The sequence below is a fragment of the Capricornis sumatraensis genome, chromosome 3, assembly GCF_032405125.1.
Source record: "Capricornis sumatraensis isolate serow.1 chromosome 3, serow.2, whole genome shotgun sequence".
Classification (NCBI taxonomy): domain Eukaryota; kingdom Metazoa; phylum Chordata; class Mammalia; order Artiodactyla; family Bovidae; genus Capricornis; species Capricornis sumatraensis.
In genome coordinates this window covers 78,905,167-78,926,452 of record NC_091071.1, presented here as the reverse complement: position 1 = coordinate 78,926,452, position 21,286 = coordinate 78,905,167, and the positions used below count along the sequence as shown (strand labels likewise).

At 40.5% G+C, this 21,286-nt stretch overlaps 1 protein-coding gene across 1 annotated transcript in view; it reads right to left on the bottom strand.

The window, feature by feature from the left end:
- The window catches only part of DPP4 (dipeptidyl peptidase 4), an 80,713-nt gene that overhangs the window by 36,963 nt on the left and 22,464 nt on the right, over nt 1-21,286 (bottom strand). The window contains exons 5-10 of the mRNA XM_068969445.1: nt 20,220-20,300; nt 12,886-12,938; nt 12,700-12,772; nt 11,775-11,895; nt 7,101-7,261; nt 5,569-5,681 (exon numbers count right to left, since the gene is read on the bottom strand). Of these exons, the coding sequence (XP_068825546.1) occupies nt 5,569-5,681; nt 7,101-7,261; nt 11,775-11,895; nt 12,700-12,772; nt 12,886-12,938; nt 20,220-20,300 (602 nt within the window). The remainder of the gene's footprint in view (nt 1-5,568; nt 5,682-7,100; nt 7,262-11,774; nt 11,896-12,699; nt 12,773-12,885; nt 12,939-20,219; nt 20,301-21,286) is intronic.

The following is a 21,286-nucleotide window of genomic DNA, read 5'->3' as shown; positions in this document are numbered from 1 at the left end:
AGCCCAAGACGAACATGGTTGATTTTACTACTAAAGCAGTGAAGCAATTTCTGGACACAAGGAGAGTTCAAACCCATGTGGAGTCCACTCTGTGCTAGGAACTGGCCTAAGTGCTGACATAAAACTCATGACCACCTTATGAGGAACGTCAGAGTTCTTGTTTTGCAGACAAATAAACAGAAGTGTAGAGAGGTTAGGTAATTCATCCAAGGTCATCCACTGGACAGGACTGGAGTCAGTATTAAAAATAAGCAGTTGGCTTCAGATTTCCTGCTCCAAGTAACTCCCTCAGTAGATCTCCACCCATCCCTCTGGTAAACATTGCTGGTTGGTTTCACTCTCTTAATTCCTTTCTGGATAAAGCTCCTCACTCTATGAAATCTATTTATTCCTCGAGAGTGTGTATAGACGGAATAACTGAATATTACAAAGCAAATCCTATTTAAATGTGCAAGGAGAGACTTGCCTTTGAAAGCACATGACAGGGAATCCCTTTGTAAAGCGGCTGTTGCCTTTCAAAGAGGAAGCATGTAATAAATGTCTGTTGTGTGATATTAAGTTCCCTAATTTGTGTAAATGTTTCTGTTGGTATGTTAAAGATACTTAAAATAAAGTACTTATTAACTGGAAAGAATATTGGAAAGAATACCACTTCTAAGAGCAAAGACCCTGGCACTGGGAAAGATTGAGGGCAGGAGAAGGCGACCACAGAGGATGAGATGGTTGGATGACATCACTGACTTAACGGACATGAGTTTGAACAAGCTCTGGGAGATGATGAGGGGCAGGGAAGCCTAGTGTGCTTCAGTCCCTGAGGCTGCAAAGCGTAGGACACGACTTAGTGACTGAGCAACAGCACTAAAAGCAACTGCAGGTAGTAGAGTGATTAACTCAGTGAATCACTGGAGCGGGCATCCCGCCAGGGCTGGCCACAGGTTCCACGCCACCCTCTGCTCTGACAGCAATGCCAGCCCTCCCGGGTCCACTGGCAGATTGCTGAGGACCAGAATGATGGTGATGAGATGGAGCAGAGCTGAGATGCAGAGCCCAGGGCATGTGAACTCCTAAAGTGCCTCCTTTCTTGCATACATTGCAGCATATTTCAGTCCAGTTCACTGACCTCCAGAGTGAAAATCCCAGATCCTGAAGGTCCCCACTTTATAGAACAAGGGTCATCAACTGTCCAGAGGAGACACAAAGGCTGTATAAACTCCTATCCCCCCTGCCAACACAAAGTCAGCTCAACCATCCATCGGTACACGAACTTATCTATTCACTTATTCTACATGTATTGATTAGGCACTTGTTATGTGCCAGGCACCCTTCAAGATGCATGTGTGCTAAGTCATTTCAGTCATGTATGATTCTATGTGATCCTGTGGACCATAACCCGCCAGGCTCCTCTGTCCATGGGATTCATCAGGCATGAATACTGTAGTGGGTTGCCATGCCCTCCTCCAGGGAATCAAACTCACATCTCTTATGTCTTCTGCATTGGCAGGCAGGTTATTTACCACTAGCACCACCTGGGGAGCCCCACTTCAAAGTACTGGAGATATTATTGTAGGATTGGCCCAACCCTACCTATAAACTTGTCCTGTTTCAGTCCAGTCATGTGAAGCACTTGTCTAAGTAAAAGTTAGGAGACTTACGATTTTACATTATCTGCTATTTTCTCTCAAATATTTTGAGCTCTCAAGTTCCCAACACAGGACTTCCTTGGTGGTGCAGATCTGCCTGTCAGTGCAGGGGACTCGGGTTTGATTCCCTGGTCTGGGAAGATCCCACATGCAGAGAAGCAACTAAGCCCGTGCACCACAGCTACTGAGCCTGTGCTCAGCAACAAGAGAAACCACCGCAATGAGAAGCCCACACACCGCTACCAAGAGGAGACCCCACTTGCCGCAACACTGAACAAAGATCCAGCACAATCAAAGATAAATAAATAAATAAGAAATAAAGAAAAAAATTCCCAACATAGGCAGTCAATGCAAACGAACAGTTTAATCTGATCAACTTGAACTTTTAATTCATTGAGGGCAGCCACTGGAGGAGTGGCTGGTTCTCACTGGCTGTCAGAGGAGCCCGTCTAACAAACGAGCCTATTCTTCCTGTAGGATTTCAGCTGCTGGGAGCTCTATGATGAAAGGATGAGGCCTAGAAAGAAAATCAGTAATGGGCGTGGGCAGAGAGGGGCCTCACTCCAGGAGTGAGTGAATTACCATGTGACACCATAGAAGCTGCGAGGCAGCTGAAGAGGCATATGTTGCCTGGATGCACTTGACCCTGCTGATCTTCCCAGGAGGCCAGAAAATGGAGCATCACTGTGTACTAGAACATTTTTCACCAGAGGGACCTCAAGCCTGGTTTTAGAAAAGCTGCAGCTGTACTGATGCTAACAGAGACCAGAGCTGGATTTGCAATTTCATACATAGCACAGTCCTGTAGCATTTCCAAAAACACTTCTTCAGTTGAAATGCATTCCACAGAAAATACCCACAGTGAGTGAGGCAGCCCTCACCGTGAGAGCAGCATAGAGAACTACGAAGAACAGAGACTTAAGGATTCATTCATATAGGGTGGAAACAAATCCTTATACTGCTTAAGTTTCCTGAGCTCTGAAATTCACAACTAGGCCTCAGAAAGTGGTTTCTAAGTAGGGAAATGCCATCTCTTCATCTGGGAAATAGCTGTGAAAATGATACCATAGACAGCAGCACGTGGGTAATAAATGAGACAATGTGAGCAGAGCACCAAGCACAATCCCTGACCAATACATCTTAATTACAGTATTCACTCTGGCTGGCAGACGGGGGCCTCTGTCCTGTTTCCAGCTCCCAAGCCAACTTGCTGTGTGACCTTGAGCAAACGTATTTACCTCTCTCAGCCTCAGATCTCTCATCTGTGCCTCACAGTGGTATTCGGAGTGTTTCTGGAACAACGATGGGTTCTGCTATTCTGAGACTCCTAGGGGAAGGAGAGGGCATGGGGATTGGGCCTGTAACCCAAGCAGCCGCCTGCCATTTGCTTACTGGCACCATGCCTCTGTGTTTGATCTCACTTGCACCAAGGTCGCTGGGTCCTTAAAAACATTTGTGAGATCCAAAGCCCCTTCCTGGGCAGTCCTGAGCTTCCACATGCACGGCCATCCTTCTACTCCAATGCTCTTCCTCCCCCATCATGCCCTGTCCAATCTGCTCATTCTCCATGATGCTTTCTTTGATTCCCAGGGTCACGGAAAACCCATCTCTGCCTCCTCAGAGTGCCTCCTGACTTTTGTTTATGCCTCTGTCATGGGCATTTGGGGAGTCATTTATTGACATGATTTATATCCTCCACCGCATCATAAGTGTTGGAAGGCAGACTCACTCCTATGGACATCATGAGTGTAAACAGTGAGTGCTTAATTAATGTTGATGGGAGAGATGGCTGGAGGGGATCAAACAGCAGATTTTAGAACCTCCAGGTAAATTTATACGTCCTTGGACAAATTCAGGAAAAAAAATAAAACCTTTTAATTCATAATTAATTTTCCCTCAGAATAAATAGGTTAATACAGATCTTTTCTAAGCAAGTGAATGAATTAATAAGATAGCACAAAACCTCCAGCTTGCCTGATGTAGTCAATGCAACCCTGAACAGGAAGATGCTTTCGTATTGCTCTGATAATAACTCCAGGCATCTGAGGACACCAGCTGAATCCACAGAGGGCGAGGCACCTTGCAGAGTGCTTACAAGGTCTTTCTTTCAAGTCAGAAAGTTTTGAATACAGACTCCTACTGGGTCATTTTCTAACCTCTAGACCTCATTTTCTTATCTGTATCTGGCATATAATAATAGTGATTGGAGGGCTTCTCCGGTGGCTCAGCGGTAAAGAATCCACCTGCCAATGCAGGAGACACAGTTTCAATCACTGGTCTGGGAAGATCCCACAAGCCACGGAGCAACTAAGCCTGAGCACCACAGCTATTGAGCTTGTGCTCTAGAAACTACAAGCCTCAATTACTGAGCTGTTGGGTTGCAGCTACTGAAGCCTGAGCGCCTACAGAGCCCGTGCTCCGCAACAAGAGAAGCTACTGAAATGAGAAACCCAAGCACTGCAACTAGAGACTAGACCCCGCTCGCTGCAACTGGAGAAAAAGCCTGCACACAACAAAGACCCAGCACCGCCCAAAATACATAAATAGAAAAAATTTAAAAACAGTTGTTATTATTATTGGAGAGAATTACTAAAGGCTAATAAAATAAAGCCTGTAATGCTCTGTGTCTGGTATCTAGAGAGTGCTCAATAGATGCTAGTCATCATTTAGAAGCAATGGCAAAACCAACATAAATAATGGAAAATAGACAGCAACCTGATAGCCAAAAGTGTCATGCAATTTAGTGTTTATAGGAAAATAAAGGAAAGGCTGATAATTTCAAACCTCCAAGGATTATTCAAGCAAGACATCTTGAGACACATCAGTATCGTGGGGTGGCGGTGGTCCCTAAAATTAATCCACAGTCTTCCTGAATTTGTCTAGGCCTTACCAGGCCCTGCCAAGACTCGTGTGACCTGACCTTCCTCCCATACTCCCCTCTCCACTCAGATGCTCTGGGACCTGGGGCTCCTTGCAGGGCCTCTGCGGTGCCATGCATGCTGCCTCTGTAGGGACTTCGCACCTGCTCTTCCTCTGCCTGGCCACTGCTCCTCCACCTCTCCATGTGGCAGGATCTCCCCTTCTCCCTCCGCATCACTTCTCACAGGCATCTTATTAGAGAGATCTTCCCTGACCTCCCCCCACCATCACCATCACGCCTGCCCTCCTTTGATTGTCTTCGCATTTCACTGCCTCACATTTAACTTTGTTTGTTTACCTGGTTGTTCATCTCCCTGCCTTGAGCGTAGGCTCCATGATACCAGAGACGCCCTATTCATTCTGCAAGCCCACCCCTAGAGCCCTGTCCGGCATGAAGACATGAAGTTTGAACTCAGTGAAGAGAGCGTAGGGTCAGACCACCCAAGATGACTGTTCTCTTGCTCTCTGTACATCTCCTGCTGGACCAGAGCCTGCTCCACTTACACCCTGCTCACCTGACTGACATTCCTACATACTTGCTCCAGGCCCCAGCTAGTGACTGTTCTTATCAAAGAGGCGGTGAGGGGTATGCCCCTCTGCTGGTTTCCATGGTAACTAATAAGACAAGCTGACGTAATTCCTCCTATAACTGGCAATCTCCCCTTCCCCTCTGGGAGCAAAACCTGCTGCCATGTCCTGTCATGTCACCGGAGCACATGGTGAGATGTTGCTCCAGGACCTTGCTTCAGACATGTAGATCTCCATTAAACCACTGATGTCTCTGTTGCTGACACTGGGCTCTGTCTTTGGTCTTAAATGTGGGCAAGCACAGGCCCTGTAGGCCTGCGGGGTATAGCCCAACAGAGTGGTTGAATGGAAGCATGAATGATGGGCCAGGCCAGGTGACACCATGAGAGGCTGCCATTGACTCTGTCACTCATTTTGAAAGTGTCCTCCCTGAGAACTGTGGAATTGTTTACAGCATGAGCATTTGGGTCAAGAGTCTTACCCTATTAACACAGAACCAGGAGGAACAATTTGTTGGGAAGTTGCATTAATGTTCGGGCTGAGACTGCTGATATTTACAACAAAGAACTTTATAGTTGGATTCACAGCTCCTGCCTAGGAAAAAAACAATCACAGAATTGGTATTAATAATAATAAAAAAGATATAATATCATTGCACAAATTTAAAGCTATACAAAAATGGCTAAATTATGCCCATAAAATCATAACCAGACACTTTTAAATATTTTAATGCAGATAAAATAAACTTAAAGGAGAGTCGTGACATGCAACCTTCTCATATTCAGGCAGAAATACATAAATGGCTCCCCTTTAAGTAATGAATATTCATAATTTATGTACTTCAAGCAAAAAAGGATAAACTTGTTAAAATCAATTATTTTAATCTATAAATATATCTTGACTCCAGAAAACAAGATTGATGGCTAACCACTAGGAAGAATACCTGGGTTCAGCCAAAGATACAATCCACTAGTAAAATTAGTTTACCTGAGCCCAGAGCCAAAATGCTAATTAGGAAGCCAACATTTCCATTCCAAATTCAGGTTCAGTACTTTGGAGCTTTACAGTCAATATTGTGACAGAAATCTATAAAATTATTTTATATGTACACATAGATTTTCAATTGACAAATTAGAAATAATACGTTATTTTTAGTGAGAAGGTTCTATGATTTTTTTTTGCCAGTTTACTCTTCAAAAAATAACATTCCACTGAAAATACATTCCCATATTTAGTCTCTGATTTTTTTTTCTCTTAACTTCCTCTGTCTTCCTAAAATGGCAGCTCTTCATAAAGCAAATTGAACAGTGAGTTGGTAAAAATAAAAATCCCTTTCCCCAAATTGCTTACAGCAAAAACACTTCACTATTAGATTTTCCTATAAAAATAATGTGGCCACTATTTTTATGACACTAGTGAAGAATCCTGGTCCCTTCCTAAATCTCCCTCTTCCTTGGCTTAATAAAGCTCTTCAGTTTTCATAAACAGGCATCCTGGAGAGAGAAACAGTCTTGAAAACCAAGACGTGACACTATTATCCCAAATGTGGGACGTGTGAAATTTACATCAATGCCAAATTTATCACAGAACTACTAAAACTAGTCATGTATCTGTTAGTTAGTAATACAACCTGATATATAAGCATGCTTTTCAACTTTATCTAGGGCACAATCCAACTTCTGCAAATGAGATGAGCTTCTGATTCAATTACAGCCTCTCTTTTCCTCCATTCAAATATTTTCATTCCCCCTGCTTCTTTCAAAAGCATTTTCCCTATCTTTTTCGGCTTGTCATTCCTCAAAGTTTTTGGAGAAATTACAAAACCTTAAATCACACTCTTTCCTGGGATAATAAAAATACTTTAAAATTGCCAGATGCTGTTGACTTCAGCAAGAGTAATCACAGCAAGCTGTTGAAGAGAGACTGACAATATTTTCATTAGCAGGAAAGGATTAAATGAAACCATTCTCTTCCCATCAAATCACGGAACCGCTTTATGAACAGAGCACAGACCTTTGGATATGGAATCTTCACGGTCTTCGGATATTGCAGTGACTCATCGGAGTAGAAGGAGTATTCAATCAGCGGGACTTCTGTGTCGTTAAATTGGGCATATGCTAAAAAAGTGCTGTTTGGAGACCACCACAGAGCAGAATAAGCACTGAAGACTTCCTCTGAAAAAAGACAGAAATTGTTCTGTTACAAGAAGTAACTGATAAATTGGCTTTGGCATTCAAAATATTGTTCTCATTAGCTTTAGTAATTACAGTAGAGTTCAACTAATGAACCACTTTGCATTTGCTGGGCTTCCAAAATCAGAGTAATACAAATGAATAAAAATAAAATCTTCAAGGATAGAGCTGGATTGTAAAAATAAGTAACACGTTGGACCATTTTTGAATATTTTAGCACACAATATTTAATATAAACTCTACATTTTTTCTTTATCTTATAATCCTCTAAATTTATGCCACAAAATATACTAAAAGTAAATCTCACATAAGGGGCTGATTCTCCTTTCTAATTTTCAAACAGTCAACAGTTTGTACCCATTCTGCAGGATACCGGGGGGCAGTATGTGGCTCCAGGCTATCAAACCAATATGATGCCCAGGTTTACTCCTCTTGGCACAAAAGATATGGGAAGGATGGATTTAGAATGGCAAGGAGCTCCATGAGACTCCTACCAAGGAGCTCCTCCTTTGCCTAGAAACTGAGAACTCTCTTGGATTAACACTTTCCTCTGGTGTAAGAGACATGGGTTCAATCTCTGGGTTGGGAAGATCCCCTGGAAATGGAAATGGCAACCCATTCCAGTATTCTTGCCTGGAGAATCCCATGGACTGAGGAGCCTGATGGGTTACAGTCCATAGGGTTGCAGGGAGTTAGACAGTTTTTTTCCCCCCTGCTTTCCTGAAGAGTGTTGGACTCATCCTCAATCTCTGGCAAAAGTAGCTCTTTCCTATGTTTATTATGGAGTCAATTCATGGGACTTCCAATCTCTGGCTCTTAAAATGCCAAAACCTCTTTCATCAACTGGGAAGAGAGGATTCAAGTGGATTTGATGGAGCCTTCTAGTCCTTTATGCAGAGTTAATCTACGCGTTTCATATTCTGTTGTGAGTGTAAAGGTAAAAGCAAAAGCATAAAAACTTGAATCTTAGAATTAGGAAATCATTTTATCCCACTTTTCTGATTTTCACAGCCTCCTGACAAAAGTTTATTTTCCAGATGCTTATTTTCAGTAACAGTGATAAAAGTAATAGTAGTTACAGTAATAATAATAATGATAAAATATAATCATTATAAGGATGAGCAGCTGACATTTGATGTCTGCTGTCCACGCACTAGACACTGATATCTGACATCTATTATTTCACTTAATCCTCATAATAATTCATTGTGCAGGTGAGCATAGAAAAGCAGCTAAGCGTAAGTCATTTGCTTGGGAGCACATGACCAATAGTTGTTAGAATCAAGAATGAATCCAGATTTTCCTCTTTGGAATTCATGTTCCACTGTTCATTCCTGCCTATTTCAGCACTTCTAGTAACAGAAAACCTTCTACTTGATCAGGCAGCTTGCTCCTCCTTTGGCTGCTTTATACCTATATCATTGAGTCACACTTATGCAGCAATTTAGAATTTACAAAACACTTATCTAAGTGAACCCTAGGTGACTCTATTCATAGACTATTTTGCTGAGAGGACAACCAAGGTTTAGAGAGAGTGAGTGAATTGCCAGAGACAAGAACACAGGCCTTGTGACTCCAACCTAAGGGGATTTCCCAGTAAAAAGGTCTTCTTCATATACCAAATTGATGTCTCATTCCCTGTGGCTTCTGCTCATCGGTTCTAATCTCAGATCAAGATGAAATTACATAAAATGAATACAGTGACAGCAAGGTAATGGTTTGTAAAGTCACATTTAAGTACAAGTGGCAGGTAGAGTTAAATGTTTTGAATTAGTAGTTGTTTAGAATACTGAACTCTCCCTTTCTCTCCTTCATTCTTTATTTTTCTTTTCTATTATGGTTTATCACAGGATATTGAATATGATTTCCTATGCTATACAGTAAGATCTTATTGTTTATCCATTCTGTATATAATAGTTTGTATCTGCTAATCCCAAACTCCCAGTCCCTTCCTCCCCACCCCCACCCCAACTTTGGCAACCACAAGTCTTTTCTCTATGTCTGTGAGTCTGTTTCTGTTTCATAGATAAGTTCATTTGAGTCATATTTAGATTCCACATGTAAGTGATATCATACGGTACTTATTGTCTCTTTCTGACTTAGGAGAATACTGAACACATTTTTCCATAACAATGATGTGTCAAAACAATTATTATAAAACTACTCTGATCAAACTCAAAGTCCTAAGAATACATGGATCAAGGGTAGGGAGAAAGAAGAACAATGAAGGAAAGAAAAGATTTCCAGCCCTACCTGAACTGGCTGTGAGCACACCCTTACACACTATCCTGATACCTCCCATCCCACACAACCCCCATCTTGCCACTCTGAGTTTCCTTAGGCACCATTGGGACCTAGTTTCCCCCTTCTAACTGGATTGCTCCACGACAATTATTTGCAGGCTTCTTTGTCTCTCTCTGGGAACAGCAGTTGAGTAGCATTTGTGTCTGTTTCCCCAGCACCTGGCATAGCAACTTGGTGGTTGGCACTCCACGTGAATCACACATCCCCTTGTCAACACTACTGCCCCAGGGGGTAAGGAGTGCTCTTCTTCCCAGTTATTTCCTTGCCTATCCCCTCTCCTCTGTGCTCTCATCAAAACGTTCATTTTCATCTCTGGGTCAGGTAAATGATATTCATACTCAAAAGTGATTGTTATGTAATTAACTTCATCCTAGAAGACAGAGTATTAAAAAAGAAAGAAAGAAAACATTTATTAATTAAAAGTTGAAGTGCCAGTTACTCAGTTGTCTCTGGCTCTTTGTGATCCCATGGACTGTAGCCTGAGAGGTTCCTGTGTCCATGTAATTGTGCAGGCAAGAATACTGGAGTGGGTAGCCGTCTCCTTCTCCAGGGGAACTTCCCAATCCAGGGATTGAACCCGTATCTCCTCCATTGCAGGTAGATTCTTTATCATCTGAGCCACCAGGGAAGCTCTTTGTTAACTAAAGTAAATAATAATCAACTAGAAAATCATGAAATAGTGTGAAAACAGAGAATTGAGAGAGAAAGCTATTTGGGGACCCAGGGTGGGGAGGGGGCTCAAGTTCCAGATTATATGCTCCTCTGTGAGTGTCCGTCCCCAGGGCAACACATGGCCTTGTTTAGATCTTACAGCTTGGTTTGTTCTTTTACTAATGAACCTATGGATTCTCCAAATGCACTTTTTTGATCCCAACAAGTCTTCACGGTTGCAGCGGAGAGGGTGGTCCAACAGGAGAGTGATCTGATATATGGAGAAACAGGTATGTTCTTTCTAAGAATGGAGTATTTGTAAACGTACAAAACCAATTGTAGGAATTTCCCTGTAGGGACTAAAGTCCCATTTTTAAAGACAGGCCCACATTGGAACTGTTGAAGCCATTCTTCTGCCTGTGAATGGCTTAGTAATGAACAGGCAAAACAAGATTCCTCCAGCTATTATCTACCTTAGAAAGAACCTTAGTGTTGGGATGTATTTATCTTAGAGATGTCCAGCTGTTCCAAGGAAGGGTGGGTCAGAACTTTGGGAAGAGAATTTCTTTATCCAGCTCACGTTGGGGATCCTTAGGCTGTGCTGTGCTGCCCAAGTGTTAAAGATGCTTTTTAATATCTAAGTGACAAGTGTTAGTAAATTTTATTATAAGTTTTAATCTGACACTTGTTTCTGGTTTGTGGGAATTTATTTTTCTTTTAAAATGTTTTCTGTTGTTCTTACAATGTTATCCACTTGATTGAACTCAACTTGAACTGGTAAGAACTAAAATTGAGCCATGAAGAAAAACTAACTTTTTTTAAGTATAGAGAAGAAATAACAGGTTAAAAAAAAGGGATGAGTCTTTAATAAGCATTATGCAATCTTGTAAAGGGTTTGGGATAGCTTCAAAATGCCTTTTTACCTTGGCAACTAGAGACAAGAATGCTATTTTCCTAATATTTTATAAAACTCTTTACCCTAAAAGAGAGAATCATTCTTTTTAACTTTTTCGGTTCTGTTATTTGAACCCATTTCCCCCCTAAGTCTAATTATTTTTTTTCTTCTTTAAAAAGAGGAAACGATATTTTGTCCAAGTTCAAATGAACCCAAATCCTCTATAAAAGAGGCATGTTCTTTCCCTGGACTCCACAACCTCCAGACAATGTTTTGTCATCTTTTGGAATGTTGTTGGAGTTTTCAGTTTTCCTTAGTAACTTCTGGGTTAGGTAGACTTGGTTTGAGAAACAAATCTGGAGACTTTTATGTCCCAGGAAAGCAGAAAAGCTATCTACACAGACAAGTCAATTGTAGCAGCAGAGCAAAGACAATGGGAGCCTTGAAGTGACAGTGAGGACGTAGCAGTAACATTCACTGTGAAGAAATTCTTGGTCTGGTGCATGAGTGTAAAAGAGGTTTGATTACCTTTTTAGAATACAACCTATTTTGAATGCCATTGAATTTCCCTGTCTTCAAAGACAAGTTTAACCGTCTTTGAAAATGAACAGATTTTCTGATTTGAAAAAGTTTTAACGTCTTTACCTTCATAAACCCAGTCAGTTATTCCATTATAGATTACATCTTTTTTCCCAGTCCATGTGATCCTCTGACTTGGAGAATTTGGTTCATTTTTCACATAAATATCATTGTTCCAAACGTATGCCTAGAAAGATTGGGAAAAAAGATGGATACACAAGATGTTATATTTTATCCTAGAGTTTAAAAAATTTATCTATTATTTTATCCTCAAATAATATTGGTATGCAAGTGGAATGACTACCTTAGATTATTCCATTTGAGCAGGAGAAAGAGTCATTTATGTTCTTAAATGTATAAGTATGCATGCATGCTATAATACCCAAATAATCCTAAACACACCCTTTATCTACCAAAAAGAAGCAGCCCACAACCACTGCTATTGAATAGTAAAGTGTATGCAAATCCCAGAAGACTGTCCACTTCTGTAGAGTGATGTGTGCTTTGCATTTCTCTCTGCAGGGGCTGAGTAGAGAGAAGGCAGCTGCAAGCCCAGAGTTAACTACAGATAAACAGTCTGTCTTCCTGTTTAGATTCTTCAGGACTTCTGACATTCTCTTAAGACTATAGAACATGAAGGTGTATCTATAGTGATATAGAAAAAGTCAAAGAACTAACAGAAAGTGGGAAAGCTTCAAAAAAAATTACCAAAATAAAACAGAACAAAAAACAAAATACAACAGGGTTAGAATTTGAGTTTAATGAGCATTTTGCCAGTAAATAAACAATTTCCTAACAGTAGTTCAGAAACTTTCAGGAATTGTATTAATATTTACTCTGTTAGACTAATAAAATGTTATTTTAGGCAATAACACTCTATGTGATAGTGACTACAGCCTTCCTAAGAATCTGCTCTGTATCAGAGTTAGGAGCTTCTGCAAATGAAAGACTTGAGCCATTATTTTCCTGAAAAGAAGAGAGACTTACTAACCAACTTATGACCCACTGATGACCATGTGATCCACTGTGTGTTGTTTGGGATTCTCTCTTCTGTAATTAACTGCCTGGAAAAAGATAAAAAGAAATATTTCCAAGTAGATAAATCACAGTACAATTTCTTTTCTTTTTAATTATTACACTAGAGAAGAATAATTGGTTTTGAGAGGAAGTCACTGACCTTTTATTTAAATCATAAATGTCATAGGAAGCTGTGTAGGAATGCCTCCATTGCTACAAAAGAAAATAGACATTTCAGGCTTCTGTGATTCTTGATAGCTTGACCACTCTCACCAGGTGAGAGGTAAAGCCATATAACATTGTGTAATTCTCACATTTTATATCTTATAGTTCCCTATCTAGAGTCTTAAAATTTTGGAATTAGAAAGTATCTCAGAAATTATCTAGTACAAACTCCTCTGGATTTCATTTATCATTTATCTCTGGCCTTGCTTCTGCAAAGGACCACAGTGGGTTGACATGCCACTTTCTGTGCAAACATAATTCCCAGAACTTATCACAGTAATGCTAAGTTCATCTGTTTAAAAAAATGCAAATGTTTACTTTTCAGCCATTTTATTGGCAAAATATCTTAAAGATCTCTAATTCTATTGGTGGTAGTGATGAGGAGAGGTGTTTACTCTCCTACATTGATAATGAAAATATAAAGTGCTATAGTTTTCTTGGAAGTCACTTGGCAATGTATATTAAAACACACACATACATATATGTGTGTGTGTATATACACACACATACACTGGAGAAAGGAAAAGCTACCCACAATAGTATTCTGGCCTGGAGAACTCCTGTATAGTCCATTGGGTCGCAAAGAGTCAGACACAACTGAGTGACTTTCACTTTCACTTTCATACACACACCATTAATATTTTAAATAACCATCTCAAGAAGCTAAAAAATGAAAAGAAAACTAAATTCAAAGAAATTAGAAGAAAAGAAATAATTAAGGTAAAGTGTTAGCTGCTCAGTCATGTCCAACTCTTTGTGACCCCATGAACTGTAGCTCCTCTGTCCATGGGATTTTCCAGGCAAGAATACTGGAGTGGGTTGCCATTTCCTTCTCCAGGGGATCTGCCCAACCCAGAGGTTGAACCCAGGTCTCCCGCATTGCACGCAGACTCTACCATCTGAACTACCAGGGAAGCCTAATAAAGGTAAAGGCAGTAATCAAATAGAAGAAAATACAATAGAGAAAAATTTTAAAAAGCTGAACACTGGTTCTTTGAAGACACTAGTAAAATTACTAACAAAGAGTAAGAAAAAAAGTATGAATGAATGTATCAGAAATAAAAAACGGGATACCACAACGAGCTCTGTGTATGTATGTGCTCAGTTGCTCAGTTTTATCTGACTCTTTGCAGCCCCATGGGCTGTAGCCTGCCATGTTCCTCCATCCATGGGATTCTCCAGGCAAGAGTACTGGTGTGGGTTGCCAGTTCCTTCTCCAGGGCATCTTCCTGACCCAGGGATGGAATTTGTGTCTCCTGCACTGCAGGCAGATTCTTTACCACTAGTGCCACCTGGGAAGCCCCACAACAGGCTCCACAGACAAAGATTATAAGAACTTATGTTAACTGTATTTTAGCTATACACTTTTTTAAAGAGTTTTTTGATATGCCATTTAAAAAGTCTTTATTGAATTTGTTACAACACTATTTTTAATGCGTCAGTTTTAGGCTGTGAAGCATGTGGGAATCCTAGCTCCCTGACCAGGGATTGAACACCTGACTGCGCCAGATTGGAAGGTGAAGTCCCAACCACTATACGTTTATCTCTAGGAGTATGGTAGGGAAGACAGACATATAGACAAGCAATTAAAAAAAAAAAAGATAGTTTTCTTTGCTTAAGAGAAAAGAAAAAAAAATTTTTTTCCTTGTATACATGATAGGGAAGTTCCTACCTATACATTTTAAAAGTAAGATAAAAGGACAAATTCCTTGAAAAATGCGTTATTGAAAGTAAGATGAAATTGTGAATCTGAGTAGTTTTACATCTAATAAACATCTGAGTCTATAAATAACCTCTGTACAAAGAAAACTCCCAGCTCAAATAATTTTGCCAGCAAACTCCTTGATATTTATCTGAATGAGTTGAAAACTTATACCTACATTAAAACCTACACACAAATTTTTACAGCAACTTTATTCATGTTTGCAAAAACTTGGACATAACCAGCCATGCAGACGATGGAATATTATTCAGCAGCAAAAAGAAATGAGCCCGAAGACATAAAAAGAGATGGAGGAAACTTAAAAGCATATTGCAAAGTTAGAGAAGCCAGTCTGAAAATGCTACATAGTGTATGGTTTCAACCATGTGACATTCTGGAAAAGACAAAATGACAGAGAGAGTAAAGGTCAGTGGTTCCTAGGGGTTCACGTGAAGGGAGGGAGAAACTGGTGGAGCACAGAGATTTTTAGGAAAAATGAAAACATGTCCAACACAGAGAGTAAACCCTAATGTAAACTACGGACTTTAATACAGACAGACAAGTATTCACGTTTGCCAAAACATGAATAAATCTGCTGTAAAAATTTTGTGTGTAGGTTTTTTTGCATAGGTATAAGTTTTTAGCTCATTTGGATAAATAACAAGGAATTTGCTAGTAAAATTATTTGAGCTGAGAGTTTTCTTTGTACAGAAGTTATTTATGGATTAGTATAGTATGATACTATTAATGCAATGACAGATAAAAGTCATTATACATTATACATTTGTCGAAACTCATAAAATGTACAACACAGAGTAAACCCTAATGCAAATGATGGACTCTAATTAAAAATAATGTGTCAGTATTGGCTCATCAATTGTAACAAATGTACTACTACACTAAGGCAAAATGTTAATAATAGCAAAAATAACAGGGATAGAGTGAGTTGGAGGGGTGGTAATGAAGTATATGGAAACTCCCTGCACTTTCCACTCATCTTCTGTAAACCTAAAGCTGCTCTAAAAAATAAAGTCTATTAATTCAAAAAATAAATGAATTAGAGCCTTAACAGATGACTTGGAAGGATATCCACATGGTATCTCTGAGTGAGAAATGCAACTTACAGAAAAGTATGGAAAATAGGATTCCATTTTTATAAAATAAGCAATAACTAAAAAGAATCTCTATCTTCAAAGAATTAAGTGAATAAATAAATATAAAATATAGAGGGATATACAATAGATTCTCAACATGGGATACCTGGGGAAAAGGCAGTGAGATGAGGAGTAGTTGTTGTTTAGTCACTAAGTCGTGCCGACTCTTTGCAACCCCATGGACTGTAGCCCACGGGGCTCCTCTGTCCATGGGGATTCTCCAGGCAAGAATACTGGAGTGGGTTGCCATTTCCTTCTCCAGGGGATCTTCCTGAGCCAGGGATCGAACCCATGACTCCTGCATTGGCAGGCTGATTCTTTACCACTGAGCCATCTGGGAAGCCCACGAGGAATAGAGGGCCAAGCGAAAAAATGGAAAAATAGTGAGACTGAAGGTTTTTTAAAAATATGATTACATATTTGCATTTATGAAAAATTAATGTTTATATGAGGATGCAGATATAAATTAAAAATATTTAAAAAAAAACCGACTTGCCTATATATCTGTTTTTCCTAGCATATCCCCAGAGGTAAGAAATTGTGTCTTATTCAGCTTTAAACACCTGGAGTCTGTCCTAGTACAAGCCACATAGGATATACTCAAGAAATAAACTGAACTAAAATAATTAAATGTTACCTATGAGGCTGGAAAATCGCATGGACGGAGGAGCCTGGAAGGCTGCAGTCCATGGGGTTGTGAAGAGTCGGACATGACTGAAGCGACTTAGCAGCAGCAGCAGCAGCAGCATGAGACTGAAATAATGAAATGGGTAGCCCAAGGACCCTGAGCTGTATTGGCAGAGCTGAGACACAAGTCAGGCTCCTAATCTTGAATAATATTTCCCACTCATCATTTATCACCTTCCTATCCTCTCATGTCAACAAATATTTATTAAGCCTCCTCTTTTGCAAGTCATACATTTCTTTTCGAATTCTGGATTATTTTGACACACTCCATGCTTGTTTCTGGGAAACCTCAGAGTATAATGCTCGCTAGAGCCAAAAGTTGTGGTACAGGCTAAAAATATTAAGAGAGTTAAGAAGTTTTGAGATCATTTCAGGATGACAGATCTATCAGGGGCTGTAAAGGGAAATCCAAGATGTTTGTATATTCACTTCATCTTTTGAAACAGACTCATCAGTCTATTTAGGCTTATAAACATTGGCACCTATCCTCTTGATTAGGCATTACTGGATAAGACAGTCTCCCTCCTTTTAAGGAGCTCATAGTTGAATGGGGGATATGGAGACGTAAACTACTGGAAAAGAATCACAGAGCATGCAATGGGGATGGGTGGGGAAAGGCAGGAATCAAATTAGGACCTGGGGAGGCCGAGAGGCTTATAGAAAAGATTATTGGTCTCAGAGGGCTGCCACACAGAGAAGAGCAAAAAAAGCGTCATGGAAGAGAGAGGTTCAAGCAAAAAGATAGGAATGATCATGTTTAAGAATACAAGCTTTGGAGTCTTCCAACCTGGACTCAAGTCTTCCTATAGACTGAATCTTTGTATCTCCTCCTTTCCCCAATTCATATGTTGAAACTTTAACTCCTAATGTGATAGTATTCTGGAGATGGGGCCACTCTGGAGTGACTAGGTTGTGCAGGGGGGAAGCCCTAATGAGTGGGATTCGTTTCCTCATATATGAGTTTCCTTGCCCCTTCCACCATGTGGGGACACTTGGAGAAGATGGCCAGCTATGACCTAGGAAGTAGGACCTTGCCAGACACTGAATCTGCTGCCACCTTGATTTTGGACTTCTCAGCCTCCAAAACTCTGAGAAAAAAATTCTGTTATTAAGTCACCCAGTCTGCGGTGTTACAGTGACACAAATGGATGAAGACAAGTCTCTAATATGTAATACCAGACAGGTTTCTTTTTAACCTCCAGTTTTCTTTTTAGGAAGATGAGGATAGTGACAGAAACAATCTCGGGAACATGAGAATGCATGTGAAGTTCTTAGCAGGGCTCCTGTGAACACGTCCCAGATGATGCAACTATTACTGTCTGTGCAGCATTAGGCAAAGAGGGGAGATACTATGCGAACATCTGTACTAGGCTGCATGGTACTTATTTATTTACATTCCCATTCACTCACTCATTTATCTTTTTATAGCCACAACTTAAAAGTTAGGATTGCTCTTTCTGAATGTGCTGGCTCAGTCATGGAGAAGCCCCACGGCAGGGTCTAAAGAACACTGGAAATAGATTTCCAGAGAAATGGAATAAAACTAGACTTTTCTTTGTTCTGGATATTTTTCTTGAATGCTGGAGAGGTTAGCTGATCCCTTGAATACGGGAGTGAGTAGCCAATCCCTTCTCCATTGGATCTTCCTGACCCAGGAATGAAACCGGGGTCTCCTGCACTGCAGGTGGGTTCTTTACCAGCTGAGCTATCAGGGAAGACTGTATCACTTGGGAATCCTTAAAATTACCCATGGCTATGCAGAGTCAGATGACGCGGGGGAGGTTTAAAAAAACCTCCCCAGGTGATCCATTGTAAGCACAGGCCAAGCATGGTGAGTGCAGGGTTTGGGGGCTGGGGGGTGGTGAATTCAGAAGGGCAGACTGAGGTCCAATCACCCAGGCTTCTCACGTTGCCTTGGTTAGAGTTTGGGTTTTATTCTGAAAGTGATGAGAAGCTACTGATCACAAGAGTTTAAGCATAGGCATGACATAATCGAACTTAGGTTTTAAAAGGAGCATGGAAACTCTTGGGAAACATGGATGGCAGGATGAAAGGGACAGAATGAGAACAGCAAAAGAAGTCAAATGTGCATGAAAACTTCAGTGACACAACAAATACAAATTACCAATGATGGCTGGCTGTCCAGCAAGGCCTACCCATGAAATATATCTGTTAGTACATATCGCATGGCACTTGTTGAACTTGGCAAAAGAATAAATTGAGCTGGTATTTACCTTGCTGTTTCTATCTTAACTTCACAGTCATTATATGTTTGACTTTAACATCGGGAATTGTTAACCATTGGTTCTCAACCCTGACTGCTAGTTAAAATACTCTACATGTTAAAAAAAAAAAAATACTGATGCCAGCTTCACCCCCAGAGACTTCACTTTATTGACCTGGATACTTACGAGTTTTTAAAAGCTTCTAATATGATTTTAATCTGTAGATAGCAATAAGAACCACTATATTAAACAAATACTAATTCATTAATTGGAAACAGATGTGTTAAAGTTGGCATAGACTTCTGATTCGTTCCTGGTGGACTGGTTTAGCAGGACCTAGTCAGCGAGTCTTCATGTCCAGGAAATGAAGGCCAGCGCAATGAACCAGGGTAAATATTATGACTGGGAGTCACCATCCTCAAGTGGGATATGGAGTATGGGATGGTTTGCATGACCTGAGTATAGCAGTGATGGTATGAGATAAGACCACTCAGTATTTACTCTTTATTCTAGAAAAGATAGGCAGAGGTCGGGATCTCCAGCTTTGTGTTTTGTTTTCAAGCAGAATCTCTCTACAGGTTTCTAATCTTTCTTGTGTGTTGCAAAACTTCTCATACTCAACAGCCATTGTCAAATCCATGAATAATCAACAAGCTGCAGTTACAGTCACTGGTGATTGGGAGCCACCCTAAACATGAAAGTGTTAGTTGCTCAGTCGTGTCTGACTCTTTGTGACCCCATGGGCTGTAGCCCACCAGGCTCCTCTTTCCATGGGATTGTCCAGGCAAGAATCCCGAAGTGAGCAGCCATTCCCATCTCCAGGTGATCTTCCTGACCCGGAGACTGAACCTGGGTCTCCTACATTGCAGGCAGATTCTTTACCATCTGAGCAATAACTTAGTGACTGAGCAACAACAACTAAACATGAAAATGATGTGTGATTATGCTGAAACCTCTCCTGAAGGCGTGAGAATCTGATGTTGGGCTGTGCGATTGGAGGAAGCTCAGTGCTCCCCATAGGGCGCTGGTGACTGCTGCCGAGCCCGCCCCTTAGGAATGGTTTGTATGTGGTGGGACCTGAGGGCTGAGAGGTGGTCTGAGTCACTTCACAGAATCTCTTCTGGAATGAGACATTTAGTTGTTTTTAAAGCAAATAATCTAGAGTCTTACTATTTGTCAGACAAAGGAAGTAAAACAGTCTATTACTAGATATTACAAGTCAGACATGTAAACTGACTCAAATTATAAGTTCTATTTTATTAACATAGTTTTAGTCTATATAATATTACTTAAACTTTTTAGTATTTGAAAACCCTAAAATGAATTTATTTTAAAATACTCATTAGATTTATCTTTTATGAAGGAGAATGACCATTTCTTCTTTTGATACTGAATTAATGAGTTTTTAGAGCCTATTGCTTGACTTAGGTAACAACCTTAAACATTCATAGACTTGAGATCGGTTATAAAATAACACACTCATAAAAATAATTTCTTTTACCTTCACATAGTTGTATTCGAAGAGAATATATTGTCTATCTGGTGAAACTGAATAATCATTTATAGAATGTCCAAATTCATCCTGTCAATCAAGTAGAAAGAAGAACAGTTGAATGATTCCATTTAACTGCTATTGTTGAGTACTTACTATGTGGAGGGTATGATTCTAGACTTGTGTCTCGTGCCTTGGGAGGTTCCAGTCTAGAAGAGGCGGCACATTCCCCTACACAGATGACCATGAGGCAAAGTGGGTGGTGATCAAGGTTAGAGAGTCAGGGAGGGAAGGATTAATTTTAAGCAAGGAAAGATGGCTATGAGGGTGGGGATCAGGAACAGACAGAGAACTATCTCAGGAGGGGAAATGGCAAGGGTATAAACCCAGATGTGGAAAGGGCATGCATATTTAGAGACTGCCTAAGTATAATCTGAATACAGTATAGGGTGTGTCAGACAAAGAGAGGACATACAATTAGAAAAATAGGAAGTGTCTAAATACAAGAAATGGAGCTATGAACTACTGTTTTTGCACATGGATGTGACAGAATCTTATCTGCTTTGTCCAAAGATGCTCTGGCAACCCAGTGGCTAAGATGAGATGAGAGAGGAGGGGTTGCGTTAGCGTTGGACTTGGGCAATGTTGTGTTCTGATCTACAGAATGGAGAGAGGGATACACGTTGTAATATAGTACTCACTGTCACAAAATTAATCAAGGCTTTCAACCAGGGCTATACAGTGGAAATGGAAATCTGAGAGACACTTGACATCACAAGAGAAAACGGATAGGGTTTATTGAGTAGCTAAATAAGGGGGATAACAGAGGAATCAAGGAGGATTCTGAGATTTCTAGCTTAAGTGACGTGGAGGAGGGTGCTATTTACCAAGGGGAAATAGGGAAGAGGAATAGGATGCTTTCCCTTTGCTAGGAGAGGGAAGCGGGAACAACTGGCTTAGCTCAGGATACTGAGTTTAAAATGCCTGCAGACCATCCATGTGCAGGAGCCATCAAGCTTTTGGAAACAGAGGTCTAGATCTTGGGAGGAGGTTAGTGTTACAAGCGTGTATGTGAG